The sequence below is a fragment of the Sinohyriopsis cumingii genome, chromosome 7, assembly GCF_028554795.1.
Source record: "Sinohyriopsis cumingii isolate HCF-2022 chromosome 7, ASM2855479v2, whole genome shotgun sequence".
Taxonomy (NCBI): domain Eukaryota; kingdom Metazoa; phylum Mollusca; class Bivalvia; order Unionida; family Unionidae; genus Sinohyriopsis; species Sinohyriopsis cumingii.
Window position 1 is genome coordinate 132,453,177 of NC_142967.1, and position 16,886 is coordinate 132,470,062.

The 16,886-nt window shown below is 34.8% G+C and overlaps 1 protein-coding gene across 1 annotated transcript in view; it reads left to right on the forward strand.

Annotated features, from left to right (window-relative positions):
- LOC149796148 (general transcription factor 3C polypeptide 1-like) overlaps positions 1-16,886 on the forward strand; it is a 492,926-nt gene that overhangs the window by 73,993 nt on the left and 402,047 nt on the right. The window contains exons 15-18 of the mRNA XM_089966075.1: positions 1,937-2,080; positions 8,711-8,815; positions 9,973-10,212; positions 13,129-13,261. Coding sequence (XP_089822201.1) covers positions 1,937-2,080; positions 8,711-8,815; positions 9,973-10,212; positions 13,129-13,261 — 622 coding nt within the window. The remainder of the gene's footprint in view (positions 1-1,936; positions 2,081-8,710; positions 8,816-9,972; positions 10,213-13,128; positions 13,262-16,886) is intronic.

Sequence of the window (16,886 nt, forward strand, 5' to 3'; positions counted from 1 at the left end):
TATGAATTATTTGTCATTCATCATTTTTATTTCAAGTTGTTTTAAATCTTGAACACAGGCATTACTGTTAGGGACTTAAACACAGGCATTGCTGTTAGGGACTTGAACACAGGTATTGCTATTAGGGACTTGAACACAGGCATTGCTGTTAGGGACTTGAACACAGGCATTGCTATTAGGGACTTGAACACAGGCATTGCTATTAGGGACTTGAACATTGCTATTAGGGCGATTTGGTATTAAATCATTTCTGAGATTGTAATATTATCAGTGCATTGTTTTATTGTTACCTTAGTAACCAAGCTATTTGGTATAAATTCAGTCAATTAAATTCAATAAATTAAATGCTAGACCAAAATACTTTTTTATATTTGAAATGTTTAAGACCATGTGAGTACATCCTATACAAATATAGCACAGAATATACAGACACAACTTTATTAAGTGTTCAATCTTAACACTTCACTGAAAATAAGACAACTGGTCTGGCTGTATTTGATGGAACTTGGACAGTACAAGCCAAATAATTAGAAAATTTCACTTCTCTCAATCATAAATTGAAAAAATTAAAAACATGACAGATTTGTCCAAAAAAGTAGAAAACTTAGTATAAATGAATGCTAAAAATATGTACTTTTGTCATGAGGTTTACACATTCTAGGCTGGATTCGGTTCCCATGGCAACCACTCATATCATCCCCTGCATGCTGAAATAAAGTGTACCCAATACCCATCCAGTGTCCACAGCCTTGATATCATTATTGATGATAAACGATACAGGGTCTCAGGCTCATGTTGACCAATTAGAAATGGTCAAATTCAAATTCATTGATTAATTAATACAGGTTTATACTGAATAATATACATCATTATTGATCAACATTCACAGCATTGTGTGGAGACCATAGTAACTGTGGAAGTATTTGTGAGGTGCATAGCCACCACCAAATGGCAGAAATTAGGTGATAACAAGAGAGAGTGTGATCGCCATATGATCAAGATAAGTGACTAAGAAAGTACGAGAAAGGCTGGAAAAATTAACACAAATGGCTGAAGCATGACACAGGAGAGGCTGTGATGTTGTGCACTTTCTGCACTGAGTATTCAGAGAAATATGAGAGTGTGGGGTTACTTCATTTGTGAGTCTTGTTAGTGAAATATAATATATATTGTTTTGAGTTGCTGTTGATAAATAATACATGTTAAATTTGAAACTGAACTGACTTCTGTATAATTTTAATAGGATTTGAGAAATGTAGTCAGGATGAGTAAAAATATTATTTTGGGGTAGTGGGGAAAAAAATCTTAATTTCTGAGCCCTGATATCATTAACAAGCCATATTTGCAAAAATATGATAAATGGTAAATGATAGACTACTGCTAAAGTTCGGTATGGATATAGATGCCAGAGAAGCACAATACCATGAAAACATTCTACCCTAGAAAGTCTTGGACTTTTTTTATAAAATGTGGTTAATACACCAAATTTTAATAATATTTTCAGAATTTTACATGTTTTATCTTCTGTTTTATATACATTTTTCAGAATTTTAAAATATATTTGTCTTGTGCATCATGTTACATTTTAATTGGAAAGGTTTGTCTTCTTGGGCTTGTTGGAAATCATGTTAACATTTTCAAACATCAGTGATTAGTTGGCTGCATATTGCCACTGTAATTTGAGTACGTCACAATTCTTATAGCTTAAAAGGTCAGAACATTGAACTGTTATTTTACAGATGCCAACCTCTGTGTGTGTGTGTGTGTGTGTGCAAGCATCTTGCATGTGTGGTGTGTGTGCTTGACAGAGAGAGAGAGAGAAATTTTGTCAATGTAGTTTCATGAAAGTAAAAATTTAAATTTATCACAAAAGTTTAATCACTAGGATCTCAGAGGTTTTAATATTCACAAATTGTTATAATATTTCATTTTCCAGTTTCATTTCTTGTGTTCCTTGGATGTTGAGCCATCAGATGAGATTGTCAAGAAGGCCATAGAACAGGCTAAACTACGCTCCTTCCATGTCAAGAAAGAGCAGCTCAAAATAGCAGCAGTCGAAAGAGAAAAAGAAGCTAAAAAGGTTTTCTGTCAGAATAGAAAAAGATGACAAAAAGGTTTTCTGTCAAAATAGAGAAAGATGTTTGAAAGGTTTTCTGTCAAAATTGAGGAAGATGATAAAAAGGTTTTCTGTCAAAAGAGGGAAAGAGGCTGATAAGGTTTTCTGTCAAAAGATAGAAAGAGCTGAAAGGTTTTCTGTCAAAAGAGAAAGAGACTAGAAGGTTTTCTGTCAAAAGAGAGAAAGATGCTACTTAGGATTTTTGTCAAAAGAGAGAAAGATGCTAATAAGGATTTTTGTCAAAATTGGCAAGGAAACATTTAAGGTTTTCTGTCAAAAGGTTTTCAGTCAGAGAGACAAGAGGCTATTAAGTTTTATGTCAAAAGAGAAAGAAGCTAAGAGGTTTACCATCAAAAGAGAAAGAGGGTACTTAGGATTTCTGTCAAAATTGACAAAGATGCATTTAAGGTTTTCTGTCAAAAGGTTTTCAGTCAGAGAGACAAGAGGCTAATAAGTTTTATATCAAAAGAGAAAAAAGCTAATAAGATTGTTTTTGTCAAAAGAAAAAGGGTAATAAGATTAAAAAAATTGCACCATACACTACATGCTTGCATCGCATTTTAAAACCATCCATCACCATGTCAAGAGGCATGTTATCACAGTTATGCAAAATCCACCCAATGTAAACAAATGAAATTTGCCAGGCATATTTGTATGCATCTGTAGAAGAACCAATCAGAGTTTCAGACCAATATAGCACTGTTTTAAATTTTGTGTACATTTTCAAACTTTTTGGAACTAACTCTTTTGATGAAAGACTTGTTGGCATAATTAAACAAAAGTCACCTAATGAAATCTGGTATGTTTTTATTGATATGTTGATAAATTGATTAAATTTTAAGCATGTTAATGCATTTTTACATATGCTTTTCACATTTTGATCTTTTTTGATAGAAACCTTGTGTACACAGTTAATCCAAAACAACTTGAGCTTTACAAATGAAATTTTGAAGGCACTTTTGCATGCACATGTGAATGACATATTTTCAGATCATTGCAATATTGTTTCAGTTTTTTTTTTATAACCTTGTTGACTTAGCACCATTAAGAATGAGGTAGACAAATAATATTTGGTTAGCATATTTCTATAAATATGTAGATGACCTGGTTTGATTTTTTTGCTGTCCTCTTGATATTTGTTGAGCTCGTGTTTGTGGGAAAATGTGACATAGTCAATTTTCTGACACTGATATTGTTGGCAGTTTACTATAATTTTAGTTTTTTGTTTGCATATACATGTATTTCCTAAAGCACCTTGACAGATTCCCATGAGTCACATGCAGCTAAGACAGTTCTTTCTGCAACATGCTCTCTTATCTCTTTGAATTAAGGTTTAAGGTTTTTGCATGTGCTTATTAGTTCACCTCTTGCATTGGCATCAGAATGCATTAAAATGGTACACAGTTGTTCCCTCAATTACCTGCCCAGTTTCTTACAAGTATAACATTTGTGAATGATCAGTGGAGGCAGATGATTGTAGTTTGTTGGTTAGGCGGTTGGATAGGTGATAGTAGTTTGTTGGTTAGGTGGTTGGATAGATGATTGTAGTTTGTTGGTTAGGTGGTTGGATAGATGATTGTAGTTTGTTGGTTAGGTGGTTGGATAGATGATTGTAGTTTGTTGGTTAGGTGGTTGGATAGATGATTGTAGTTTGTTGGTTAGGTGGTTGGATAGATGATTGTAGTTTGTTGGTTAGGTGGTTGGATAGATGATAGATTCAATCAGTAGATCATTAAAAAGTGATGCAAACATCACTAAAATAAATTTTCAATTCAACCAAGACAATGACTGTCAGTAAGTACTGTGCTGCACACCATTGGTTTCTTCTTTAAATATGTTACCCAATCAAAATACTTTAGGAGAACTACTACTACCTCGCAAAGCCAGCCCTCCCAGATAACACTATTAGCTGAAGGTTCTCTGCCACCTCCCAGGCAGATATATCTCCCCATGTTATAGGGATTGGCAGAAGAACCTGTGAATATCTCAGTTCCTACTTCCGCTCATGCTAAGAAGCATACTCTCACCACAAGAGACCTCGCTAAAGCCAGATTAAACTTTGGAAATATACTCCATCTCTATTACCAACTTTTGCAACCTAATGCTGACAAAGTTCTGCCTTTTCAATTTTCTAACACTTTGTTGTCTTCTCATATTTAATAACACTTGGTCACTTATGGGTAGCCCTTGAAACTTCACGATAAGTTCAGGTTACAAGTATTTATATGTGTGCAAGTCCTTATGCCTTTAAGAAAATCGTATATATGTATAATTCTATTATTACTGGTACATACAAGTGAGTTTTCTTTACCAATGCATTTTTAGTGTCCTGACACCATGCCTCAATGATTTTACCTGTACAAACTGTCCTTGACCCTTCCTTCAGGTAGTGTTTTAGTTAAGATCATCTGCTATCATTATTTTCTTGGTAACTATCACTTGTAATGCTTTGCACCCACCCTGTGTTCAAAACAAAGACAGGTGCAGGTTCACAGGTTTATAATCTCTCCCTTCTACAGGTATTGTCAGTTCTATTATACCGCCATGCTTCATTGCTTTATTAGACTATCTGTTACTAATTACTGGGTCAAATTTTTTGAAGATATAGCTATGCACTGACATTGCATACAAAAGACAGGTGCAGAGTTACACAGATCCATATGTTCTTCTATATTTGTCTTGCAGATTAGACCATGATCAAAGCACAGGAATACACATCTAAGGATGAAGACATCATAAGTCTATATGCTGACTTGTTCTCGGTGTGAGTATTTCAGGTGGGCAAGGGAGATCAGTCAACTAATGACCCTTCAGCCATGAAGCGCTGGAAATCTACATGATTAGAGACAGCTCTGGTACCCAAGTCACCACCCCTTGACTCATCATTATTGGCAACTCCTATCAGCCATGCCACCTTAGGGTTCAATTCTATATCTGATGTGGATCAGTGAGGGAAAGAGCTAAACAAACAGCCAAACGTTCCCTCTCATTCAGCTGATACACAGACCCAATCAAACATCCTATAACCCATCCCAACCTAATGAATCCACATAGATGGTATAATTCTGTTTCAACCAGCCTAGGCTGTAAGAAAAGGTTCATGAGGCACCAAAACAACAACTAATACTTAGTCACCAGAGCCTGGCATCAGTACATCAAACCCTGCCTTTGCGGGCATTTATGGAGACCGGTCTAGCAAATATTCTACCTCAAGACACACATTTGTTATGATGCCAAGCTTAGTTCCTCACTTTCCAAAAGATGTTGCTTCACATATTTCTTGATGCTTTGCCATGAAAAGAGTCTCCTTAATTGCTGACCGCTTGGAAGTCAGGGTGCTGTATGAGTTTAATGAGCAGTAGACCTTGTCACTCTGCACTAGCTAAGTCTCAGGCATGATAGAACAATCAACTAATAATGATGGAGTGGTTTCTCCATCCCTTGGATTTCACTCAAGTATGTGCTGAGTGGGAATGACCATTGGTGGATCTATTTGCGACAGGGTGGAATACCAAACTCCCAACCTTTGTCTCTAGAGTCCCGTATCCAAAGCCTGGGCTGTGGATGCTCTTTCCATAAATTGGAACAGCCTGGACATGTACACCTACCCTCAACACCTCTGATTTAAAAGATGATACAGAAAGCAAGAGGAACAGAGTGTCGCCTCATCCTCATTGCATCACTCGGATAGGAGAAGTCATGGGTCAACGACCTCATCAATCTTGCACTAAACCTCCTCAGAAAATTGGGATTTTCTTGCACCTCATGAGCCTGAACCTCATGATCAATTAAAGAGGCCCTGAGAAAAAAACAGTTCCTACAGTCAGTCGTGGAGAGACTCGCTCAAGCAAGAAGACCATACACTCTGAAAGCATACAAAGGCAAATGGCAAATTTTCACACAGTGGTGTACCAAAGAACACATCATACCTCTTCAGGCATCTAAACCACAAATATTTAATTTCCTTCTCTGGCTCTTCGAAGAGAAAAAGTTAACATTGAGTACAGTAAAAGGCTGCTTGTCAAGATCACTGACACCTTTCATCATCATGGAAGATGTCAGACAGAACAAAGACATATCCGACCTTTTCTCCAACTTAATATACAGAGCCAAAAATGTTAGCTTTGTGCCCAAAGTGGAACCTATCATGTGTACAAACCTGGCTGAAAAAGGGACAACTTTCATGGGCATCTCTGGCCCACCTTTCATACAAGACCCGTTTCCTCATTGCATTACGGATGGCGCACAGAAGTACTGAAATAACATGCTCTGTCAGCAGACCCGAATCATGCAGTTCTGACAGAATATGTCAGTTTCAATCTTGACGGCATCCTCTTCACCAAGAGCAAACTTCCTTCCTGGGTAACCAGACTTTTGTTATGAAACCACTGTCTGATCTGGACACTTCAGCTCAAGGACATCTGCAAGACCCAGTTTGGGCTTTGAAGTGGTATCTTAATAAAACAAACACTTCATCAAGAGAGGTCCTGCCTATTTTTACCTCTACAAAAGAACAGGAAGATATATCAGCACAGAATATTTCTTTCTGGATTAAATGGGTTTATTTGCTCTGCATATCAAGAAATAAACTTTTTATACATTTTGGCTCACATGGTTAGAGCATTTATTACCAGCTTAGCATTTGACCAGAACTTTTGTCTGGGTAACAGTATTCAGGCTGTGGGATGGAGATCGGAATCTACATTCTCCTGCTTTTATCTCTGAGATCTGTCATCCCAAAGATCACAGTTTGATCTGATGGGACCTATATTGACATCTCAACAGATCCAGGTTGATATATAGCTTCTTAAGATGCAGCTTCACAACTTCTGCTGGATTTGTGGGGGAAAATTTGTTTCCTATTTGAAGCTGTGCTACTACAGATAGAGTCCCCTCCAGTTTAGTTATCTAGAAGTTGTCTCACATACCATAGGGGACTGGAAATGGTATCTTTAGGGTAAAGGGATGTATCTCTCTCTAATCCTATTCTTCTAAGGTATTATGATTGGTTAACGTATTTAAAGAAAAACAAATTTTTCCTAGTAAATATATTTCTTCAAGAATACTTACCCAGTCATAATACACATACACCCATCCAGCCTTCCTGCAGTTAAATCCATAGAGACTGGGCCTTATGCTCCAGTAAGTAAATGAGATATTTATGGATTTTGATACCAATCCCTATACTAAGGGGAGATCACTCTGTCTGACTGCCACCTCATTGGGCAAATAACTTTTCTTCTTTTAGCTAAAAGTGTTATCTGGGAGGGCTGGATTTGCGAGGTGATAGCAATTCTCCTAAGGTATTATGATTGGTAAGTATTCTCAGAAAACAATTTTACTATGAAAAATTGTTTTTCTCTAAACATGTACAAACAAGTTCAGATAATACTAATCATTTTTACTGGAGGTGGTTGATACAGTATTTTAAATGACGGGTTCAGTCATTTTGACTGACAGACTTGGTGTATGTTCGAATTCTGTGATGACTTTTCATATATGATTTATTCCATGTTTCACTGACTTTGGTTAAATTTAAGTTTAGGTTTATTTTTCAAGCTTTATTCATGTTAGAATCAGATGATTATATGCATATCATAGTACCAACAAAAGAAGGTCACTGTCATATACATTTCAGATTTTTGTATGTATCCTGTTTATATGCTGTTATGCCTGTAATCATGAAACTTGAGGAGGATATGCATCTTGTGAACTTTACACCATTATCACAGAAGTAGTTTATTGTGATCAATATCTCATACTTCAGTAACTTTCTTTAAATTATATATACATACATACATACATACATACATACATACATACATACATACATATATAATACAAATAATACTATCATACATTTTTAATTTGTACTCTACAGAGATTTGAACTCAGGTCCGCAGGTAAATGGCTCCCATTGCCTTGCCTGCACATACGAGCCCATATTCCTGGTCATGAGGGACTTTTTAACATCGTGGTATTTGCAATGACTAATGCATGAAATGTACTTCTGACAGGAGTCATACTGGCTGTCACTCCAAGAGTACTCAAAGCCTATGACATCCACCCTGTAAATAAATTTGGTTTCTGGGGGATGGACAATGATAATAGCTTCTGAAGCAGATTTTTAGAAGACTGTAGGGTCTTTTATTTCTCTACTATATTTTATAATACATCATTCACATGACTATATCAGTTAGTTTAATGAATATATCAGGTTAGTTGGATGACTATATTAGGTGAGTTGGATGACTATATCAGATTAGTTGGATGTCTATATTAGGTTAGTTGGATGACTATATTAGGTTAGTTGGATGACTATATTAGGTTAGTTGGATGACTATATCAGGTGAGTTGGATGACTATATCAAATTAGTTGAAAGAATAAATAATGTAAAAAGTTTGATGACGACATAATATTTGACTTTCATTGTTGATATTTACTGATTGATGATGACATACATGGGAAAATATTGTTCAGCTACCTTGTGTGTTAATTCTCTGGTACAGAATCATAGTATGTAATAAAAGAGAAACAGGAGTTGTATCAATGAGACTTCAATGTTTATAAAATTTGCTTTGTTCTTTTTTTAGATGTACCTAGAGAGTGTATCAGAATCTGCTAGAGTTGGTATACTGAAACTTCAAGAGTACAGGCAGCTTCTAAAAGGGAAATCACCTGATATGAAGTATAATAGGGTAGGTGAACACGCATTAATATAGAATGTTTATGAAATGCTGTAGCCACCTCAGTGAATGTCACAAAAGTTGTTTCTTTAGACATTAGCATCTTAGTTTAAGGCAGAATTGAAGGGCAGTCATTTATGATTGTAGATTATGATTTAGTCACTTTTAAAGATTAAGTGAGCTATACTGTTATCTTTATTACCTTCCCTTATAAATGGAAAACTGTAGCAAAAATAAGCAACATTTTTTTTGTGGCATTGTAAATTTTGGATTCATGCTTGACCTGAGGCTTTGTGGAAACCAAAGAAAGAAATACATGTTTTTTATATGTTATAACATATTTGTCTCATTTAATTTGTATGCTAAATAAAAATACTTAATATTTGTGGATGATTGACATCTGGGACCTGTACAGGACTATAAGCAGTTGTTTAAGTCAAAGTACTACATTTGAACAAAGAAATGCACAATACATAGTCAAATCATAGTCCATGACATGTAGCTCTGTAAGGAAACTTTTATTTAAAAATTTGGTGCTTTAACATAGTGGGACTCTAGAAAATAATTAAGTAGTTCATTTTTCATTGGAGAGGTGGGAACACATTAAGTTGTTAAACATTTATTGGAGAAAGAAGGTTGTTGTGTTTAAAGACACGGCTTGGATTATAAAAGGGTGATTATTTCAGCTAGATCATTTTCTATCTGACCATAGCTTTGAACAGACCTCTAAATTAATCAGTTATGGCCTGACCTGATTGTTCCATTATGTGTCTGATTGTTTTAATAGTCTGACCTCGTGCCTCTACACCTTCAACCATGCAGTTAAAAAATATGTCTTTAACTTTAAATTAGTATTTACTTATTTTGTGTAACACTTAACTCCATTTGCAAAACAACAACAACAAATACATAATTTATGCACATGAATCCTATACAATAAACAATGTTCACCTGAAAGAAGTTTATGAATGACAAATAATCTATTTCAGGTATGTTTAACCTAGAAAACCTTGCCTTTGTTTTGATAGCTTGGTATAATATTCCAAAATCAGATTTTCTTGTTTTCTTGTAATTAAAGCTATTCCAACTGAGCCATTAGATAATAACATTTCCTTATAATATCAGACCCAAAGAAGTGAACAAAAATAGTATATCTTTCTCATTGACAGAAGAAGGCTGGTGAATATGGAGCACTGCCTAAGATGGCCAAAATTCATTGTATACACAGCCTGCTACTGTATGTGTGTTATGAGACATATGGACAGCCATTTAGAGAGGGTGGTCAGAATGAGGAAGTAGAGATGGAGGAGGTTAATGTGGAAACAGATGATATAGATAGAAGTATGAAAGACACTGAAGGGAATGATGGGGAAAAGACAGAAAGGAGCAACCATGCAGAATTGAGTGAAGTAAGTGCAAATATCTGAACAGAAAATATGTAATCAGATTCCCCATTACATAAAATCATATCAGAAATTGATGTTTTGCAAAGATTTAAATTTCGATACTTTCCACAGATTTAAATTTGCTGTAGCAATGATAGTACTAAAAAAATAATAACATTATCTGTGTTGCTCCACTTAATTTTGACTTGAGTACATAATTTATTTGAAGATATTTTAATGATCTCTAAAATTTTCAGTATCCTAGATCTAATTCCCACTGTGGCAAATGCCTGTACTAAAAGCAGTATTTATCCAAGAAGGTTCATGGAGTAAAAAATATTTAACTTGTATGTAGACCAATCGAAATCTCTATATATTTTCATAGTTGAAAATCACACCACAATCTCCAGAAGCTGTAGTCCAATATTACAGTCTAACTGGATGTTTGAAAATTTCTTATTATACATGTATGATTAATCATCCAGGGACACATAGACTTTATGTAACTCATTATAATGGGATTCTGGATTTACCACTAGGATCCCATAAACAGAAACATGCTAATGTATCACAGTATGGATTGAAAGAAAACAATGTGAGGCTTACTGTTTTATTTTTCAAAATCTCTGCTAATGAAAAAGTTTTAAGCATTCCTGCTATATCACAGTGGGTGGTTCCAGTGGCTGTAGCCCAGATGACCTCCAGACCACTTATGACAGCACAGCCTCACTGGTATGGGTTTATAGCTTTCTCTGAATTCACTCAGACTTTTTCTTGGTAAGAAAATGTCACTTGTTTCTTATTTTCAGTATGTTAATATCATACGACCATCAGTTATCCTGCCTTCTTGTTAGGGGTGCAGGTTATCCCTCACAAGGGGACAAGAATCATGTCATTTTGGAATAGTGGCCATGGTAGAGCTTGGATTTTTTTTTGTCTTTAGTGTCTATATACTATATAGACAAAAGAGAAGAAACTTAACTATTAGTTAGTATAGTTGTATTTTGGACTTGACCTTGTCCAAAATCAAGTTCATTGTATACCCAACCAGTAAGTTTTATTTTGTAAGCAAATAATAAATAGTTAATATTTCTCTACAAGTGTGGATTAAATATTAGGATCATTATTGATGGAAGTAAACATGTTTATTTTAGTCTGAATCTATAATTCAGACAAGAATATTTTTGGATTATAATATTGTGATACATCAAAAGACTTAGCATATCACCACACTACCTTTGGACTTGGGATAAATAATTTAGGACTGTTTGGAATTTAATTCACATTACTGTAAGTTCTTTTTAAATTTTAACTTTGTGTTCTAGGGCTATAAATTATTTGTTGAATTTTGCAAACTTGTTCATTTTTGCCCTTTTCTATTACTTTGTTTAAAACCATAGAGTTGTAATTGAAAATTGGGGTATCATTCTTAGGAAATGAATTTCTCTAAAATATTTCTGAAAACTTTGTTTTTGAAATTTAAATTCACTTTGCTTTGGAATTGTTTTGGACCCTGTTATTTTGATCTCACATATTTTAGAGATTTTTAGTGAAACAAACAAGCTTTCACAATGTCATCTAAAGTGGAGAACTATATTTTAAATCATACCCAGGAACAGTCAGAGTCCTTGAAAAAATATGAATTGCTCCAGCTTGCCAGACAATATGATCTTTCTGAGGCAAAGGCTTCTCTTTTGAAGCAAGATATAAAAAATATTTTTTTACAATATTTGGGGGAAAAGAATGTTTTTGGATAAAAGTGTTTTGGGTTTGATTAGTAAGTCTCTTTTTTTGGGCTCTGACATGAAGGTTATGGAATTAAACTAAAACAAGATGGAAATAGAATGAAGAAATCTTCAGCTTCAGAAAGAGAAAGTGGAATGACAAATGGAATTGGAAAAAGGAAAGAGAGAGACAAATGCAGTTACAGGAAGTAGCAAGATAAATGTAGTTGCACAAAGAGCAATGATAGAGAAAGAGAAGATAGGCTGATGCAGATGACAATGCAAAGAGAGGTAAATACAGATGCAGACTAATAAGGAAGAAAGGGAATATCAATTGGATTACAAGAATTAGAGCTGGCAAGTGGAAAGCACTCTCACTTTATACAAGTTTGGATGTTACCAGCAATGTTAAGTTAGTACCCACTTTTAAAGAGAAAGAAGTGTATAACATAATTTCTTCATTTTGAAAAAAATGGTTAAAATATCGAAATAGCCAAGAGAGCAGTTGACTTTATTATTGTTTTTGACTTTATTATTGTTATTGACTTTATTATTGTTATTGACAAAGCCCGTGAGGTCTATACTTCATTGTCATTGCAACAAAGTGCTGATTATAATATGGTTAAGGAATCTACCTTGAAGGGTTATGAGTTGGTTCCTGAGGCTTATCAACAAAGGTTTCGGAACTGTAAAAAAGAAACTGGATAGACCTATGTCAAATTTTGCAAGAGAAAAAGAACAATTATTTCATTTATAAACTTAAGATCAAAGTTCTCAAAAGGTCCAAGAAATTGATGAAATTTTAAAATTTCAGGAGCAACGTTTTATATTCAAATTCAAATACGATCTATTCCCCAAAATTATAACACAGTTATACCAGACTGGTAATGCAGGCATGGTAGTCCTTCACAACAAGAAAGTTCATAGGTGCCATAAAGATGTGCAGTGTTGCAGAGTTGGCTGCTATATGCTGAGTTTTGGGAAAGGCTGTTTAATAATGAATATATTTTATGCAAAACCACTTGATGAATGGGTATATTTTATGTAAACTCCCATTATCTTTGATGATAATTACGAAATACCTTAAATAAAGTCATATGAATTAAGTATTTATTTTTGAAAAATAAAATTCCTAAAGTATAACAAGATTGATGACCACAACCAGGGACCATGTCATATAGAGACACCCTTGTGAACAGTTTTATTTTGACTTCAGATGAAACAAAAGATAGCAGAAGCTGAGGAGGCCCTTGCTTCATTTGACTGGTGGAAAAATGTAAAGGAGCCACCCATTTATATGGATGAGATGTCCTGGAAAAGATATCTACCCCCTGTTCCTTGTCACAAAGGTAACCTTATCTTAGGAATCTTTTTTATGATTTAAAGAAAGTTCTTTCCACACCGACATTAGTGTAAAAGTCAGACATAGTGCTAACTTTTTAGTTGACTGTAATTACTTTTTATCTTTAGAAAGCCATTGTGGTCCAGAGGCTAAGGTGTTGAACCTGTAACTGTAGAGTTGTGGATCCTGTTTGACAGGAACTTTATCCTTCATTGTCTGCTCAATAATTTTTAATGTATTTCATGAATTGAAACCAAATTTGGCATGAATGTTTACATTAAGAACACCTAGGTTAGGTTGGAGTTATGGCCCCTGGTTTGAATTTGAAATGTAACTCTCATTTACATATATTGTTACTGGCATTGATTTGCATGGACACATTTCTAGTAAGTGTACAAGGAGACCTTCATAGAGTTCACCCAGTGGACTGGCAAGAACTGGTTTTTATGGGCAGATGACATTTAAATGAACAGGTGATGTTTATATACATACAGGTAAACATGTTAATAAGTTATGGTAAAATGGAAACTCATGATTCATATAGAAGAGCATGCTGTATAGAAGTGGAGTGAATGTACAGAATTTATATAATAATTCTACCAATAGAAAATCAAAACATATTGAATAATGTTACAATGTTGGTGGGCTTTTGAAAAAAATCAGTATGATATCATTGACCAGTAAGGCACTGCTGTTAACAAAGAGATTTTAACATCATGGCACTTGCAAATATAGCTGTGCTCTCAAAATTGCTGAAAAGAGAGTATTTTGAAGTACAAATTTATTTAGCATGAAGTCTTAAATATTTATATGGAAAGACAGGGATGGTCCTGGCTTTTAAAAAGTTGTCACCAAAAAAATCTCCAACCTCAATATTTTGTAGCGAATTTTAAAAAAACTTGCCAGAACAAGTAGTGAATATTTTCCCAAGTCCGTTAATATAATAGGCGATGAAAAGTCTATTAATGTAGTAAGCAGTGAAAATTGGAAAGGCTGGGATAGTTATTACTTTATTAACAGCAAGCAATACAGCTATAATATTACAAAATAAATCATTACAAGATTGTTTTGCAATATTAAAATGCTATAGAATATCACATGATGATCCGTCACGATTTTAGGGCTGTCAACTTGTTGAATGCAGTTTCAAAGTCTAATTCTTCGTATCTGTACATGCTGATTCTCATTAAATTCTCTCGAGTTGAGATGCCGAGTTTATCTCTGATCTCAGTTTTTATGAGGTTCATCTTACTGAATCCACGTTCAGTCTACATTGCTGACAGGTGACACCAGCAGCCGCAGATGTTGCCCTGGATCTCATTGCCAACTGAATCAAGTCCTTAAAACCTCTATACACCTTACTATTCCTGAGAACTTGAACCCTAGCATAAGCCACAAAGCCAGCCAACTCCTGACTCTCCTCTGACTGACTACCTAACCCCCATGTAATCTGAAATAATACCCGAAACTTCTGAAAGAATGGAACTGTTAGCCAGTGAGCCATACAAATAGGGATCAAACAACTTAGTTAAAGCACTTAAAATTATCGAATCCTTCTCCTCCATGAACATTGCCTTTAGATTGTCTAGAACAATATCTACAAATTTGGCACAAGACTATGCAGCCTCCGACCTTTGCTTAGAACCGTCACTAATTGTATGGCCTTTGTACTCAAAAGTACACAAACCTGATGAATCTAAACTTCTGCTGGAATCTCAGAAAGAAGCCTAGAAATATTACTACCAGACTTGGACCTCAGACTTTCAAGAACCTCAACAGGAGAAGGGGATTAACCTCAGTAAAGTCAATATCAGATCTCAGATAAGCCTGACACAGAACTGCCAAATGCCTCAGACTGTCAACCATATAGTGTGCTGTATAAACAAAAATTGAAACAAGCACTGGGCTTATACACTGCAAGAGCCTTTGCAGACTTGTCTTCCAAGAAGACACCAAGTAAAGCTGGAAAATTATCAACAACTGCCTGCACACTACCTTCAAAACTCAGCCACTTTATGTGGAATACCTGATGCAAGTGAGTGTGAGAAGCCTCCAAACTGACTGAATAGCCTCAAGCCTACACATATTACGGGGGGAATATGCAAAATACTTGTACATATTATTCAGTATATCTTAAAACTTGACCATGTATCTAACCTCATTACCTGCAGCACCTGTACCAATGGCTAACCTACGTGCAATGCAGTGAGTTGCAAGCAAACCTTTAGTAGCCTCCTTCAACCTGGTAACAACACCACTCTTGTAACCCAACATGACTACAGCACCATCGGTTGATACACCAATCAGATTGTCCAGACTAAAACCAAATGACTCAAACCTAACAACTATGAATATCTAGATTCTGTGTTTGCAGTTTGAAGCTGATGGATACCTAGAAATTATGTAACTGGTTCAACACTGCCAACCAGACTAGTTAAGTACCTAACATAAACAATAAAATTCTGATGTACTGAAACATCTGTACTCTCATCAAGCATTACACTATAAACACAAGATTTTTTGACCTTGTTAACCATTTCTTCAACTATTACATTGGACAACGACTGCTGAAACTCACTAGTGCTTTTGTGACTGCCATACGATGTGTGTATATCCACTTTAAGGTCTGAGAGTTGGGTGGCACCCTGAAATGGATATAATCATTAACTTTTTATGCCATAAATATATCAAATATAATTATACATGTTCTGATTATGTTTTATATATATATATATATATATATATATATATATATATATATATATATATATATATATATATATATATATATATATATATATATATATATAATTAGCAAAACGTTTGCATTAATGCAGCAATCACAGTGTACTACAGATGTAACATCACAGTAAATATTTTAAGGATGTACACATGTTTTTCCCCATGTTACTGTCATTTAAATCCATAGAATATTACAGTTAACAAGCTATAATATAATATTCTCAATACCTGTGTGATACACAGCTGGTGCAGCTTTGGAACAATTGTATTGGCCAGGATGTAGTAAGCCACAGAGTAAGTGTTCTTCATGGCACGATAATGGCATTTTTACTTTTACTAATAGCAGCGATCTTCGCTACTTCCATGGTCTTTGCATCTCGCATCACTGTTAGTGCATAGGTATGACTGTTGTCACCTGGAAAAAATGCATTATCAGATGTAAAATATCTACTTTCCTGACATCTACAGTATCTCACTCATTTTTTAAATAAAAACATCTGATATTAAGCAAATCCGTACTGTGTATATTATTTTCCAATTAATAGTTTTTTAAGGAACTTTAGTTAATGACATGTTAATTATAAAAACCTATGATTGTACTTTGCAATATAAGATAAGTGACGTATAATACGACCATTGATTTTATGCATTCAGTAATTAAATGACCCCCCCATGGCTAGCTTCACAAAGTACATCTCTGTCAACCAGGAGTTTCTGAAATTTATTTTTGCTGTGCTTTACATGCTTTGCTTGTAGTGAATTGCTTCCTAAATCCCAAGAATTATCACTGAATGCTGTAGAATTTTTCTTGACAAGCAAAATAGGATCTCCATTCCCACCAATGAAACTTACATGAGTCAACACTGGTATTAATGTACCGTATATATATA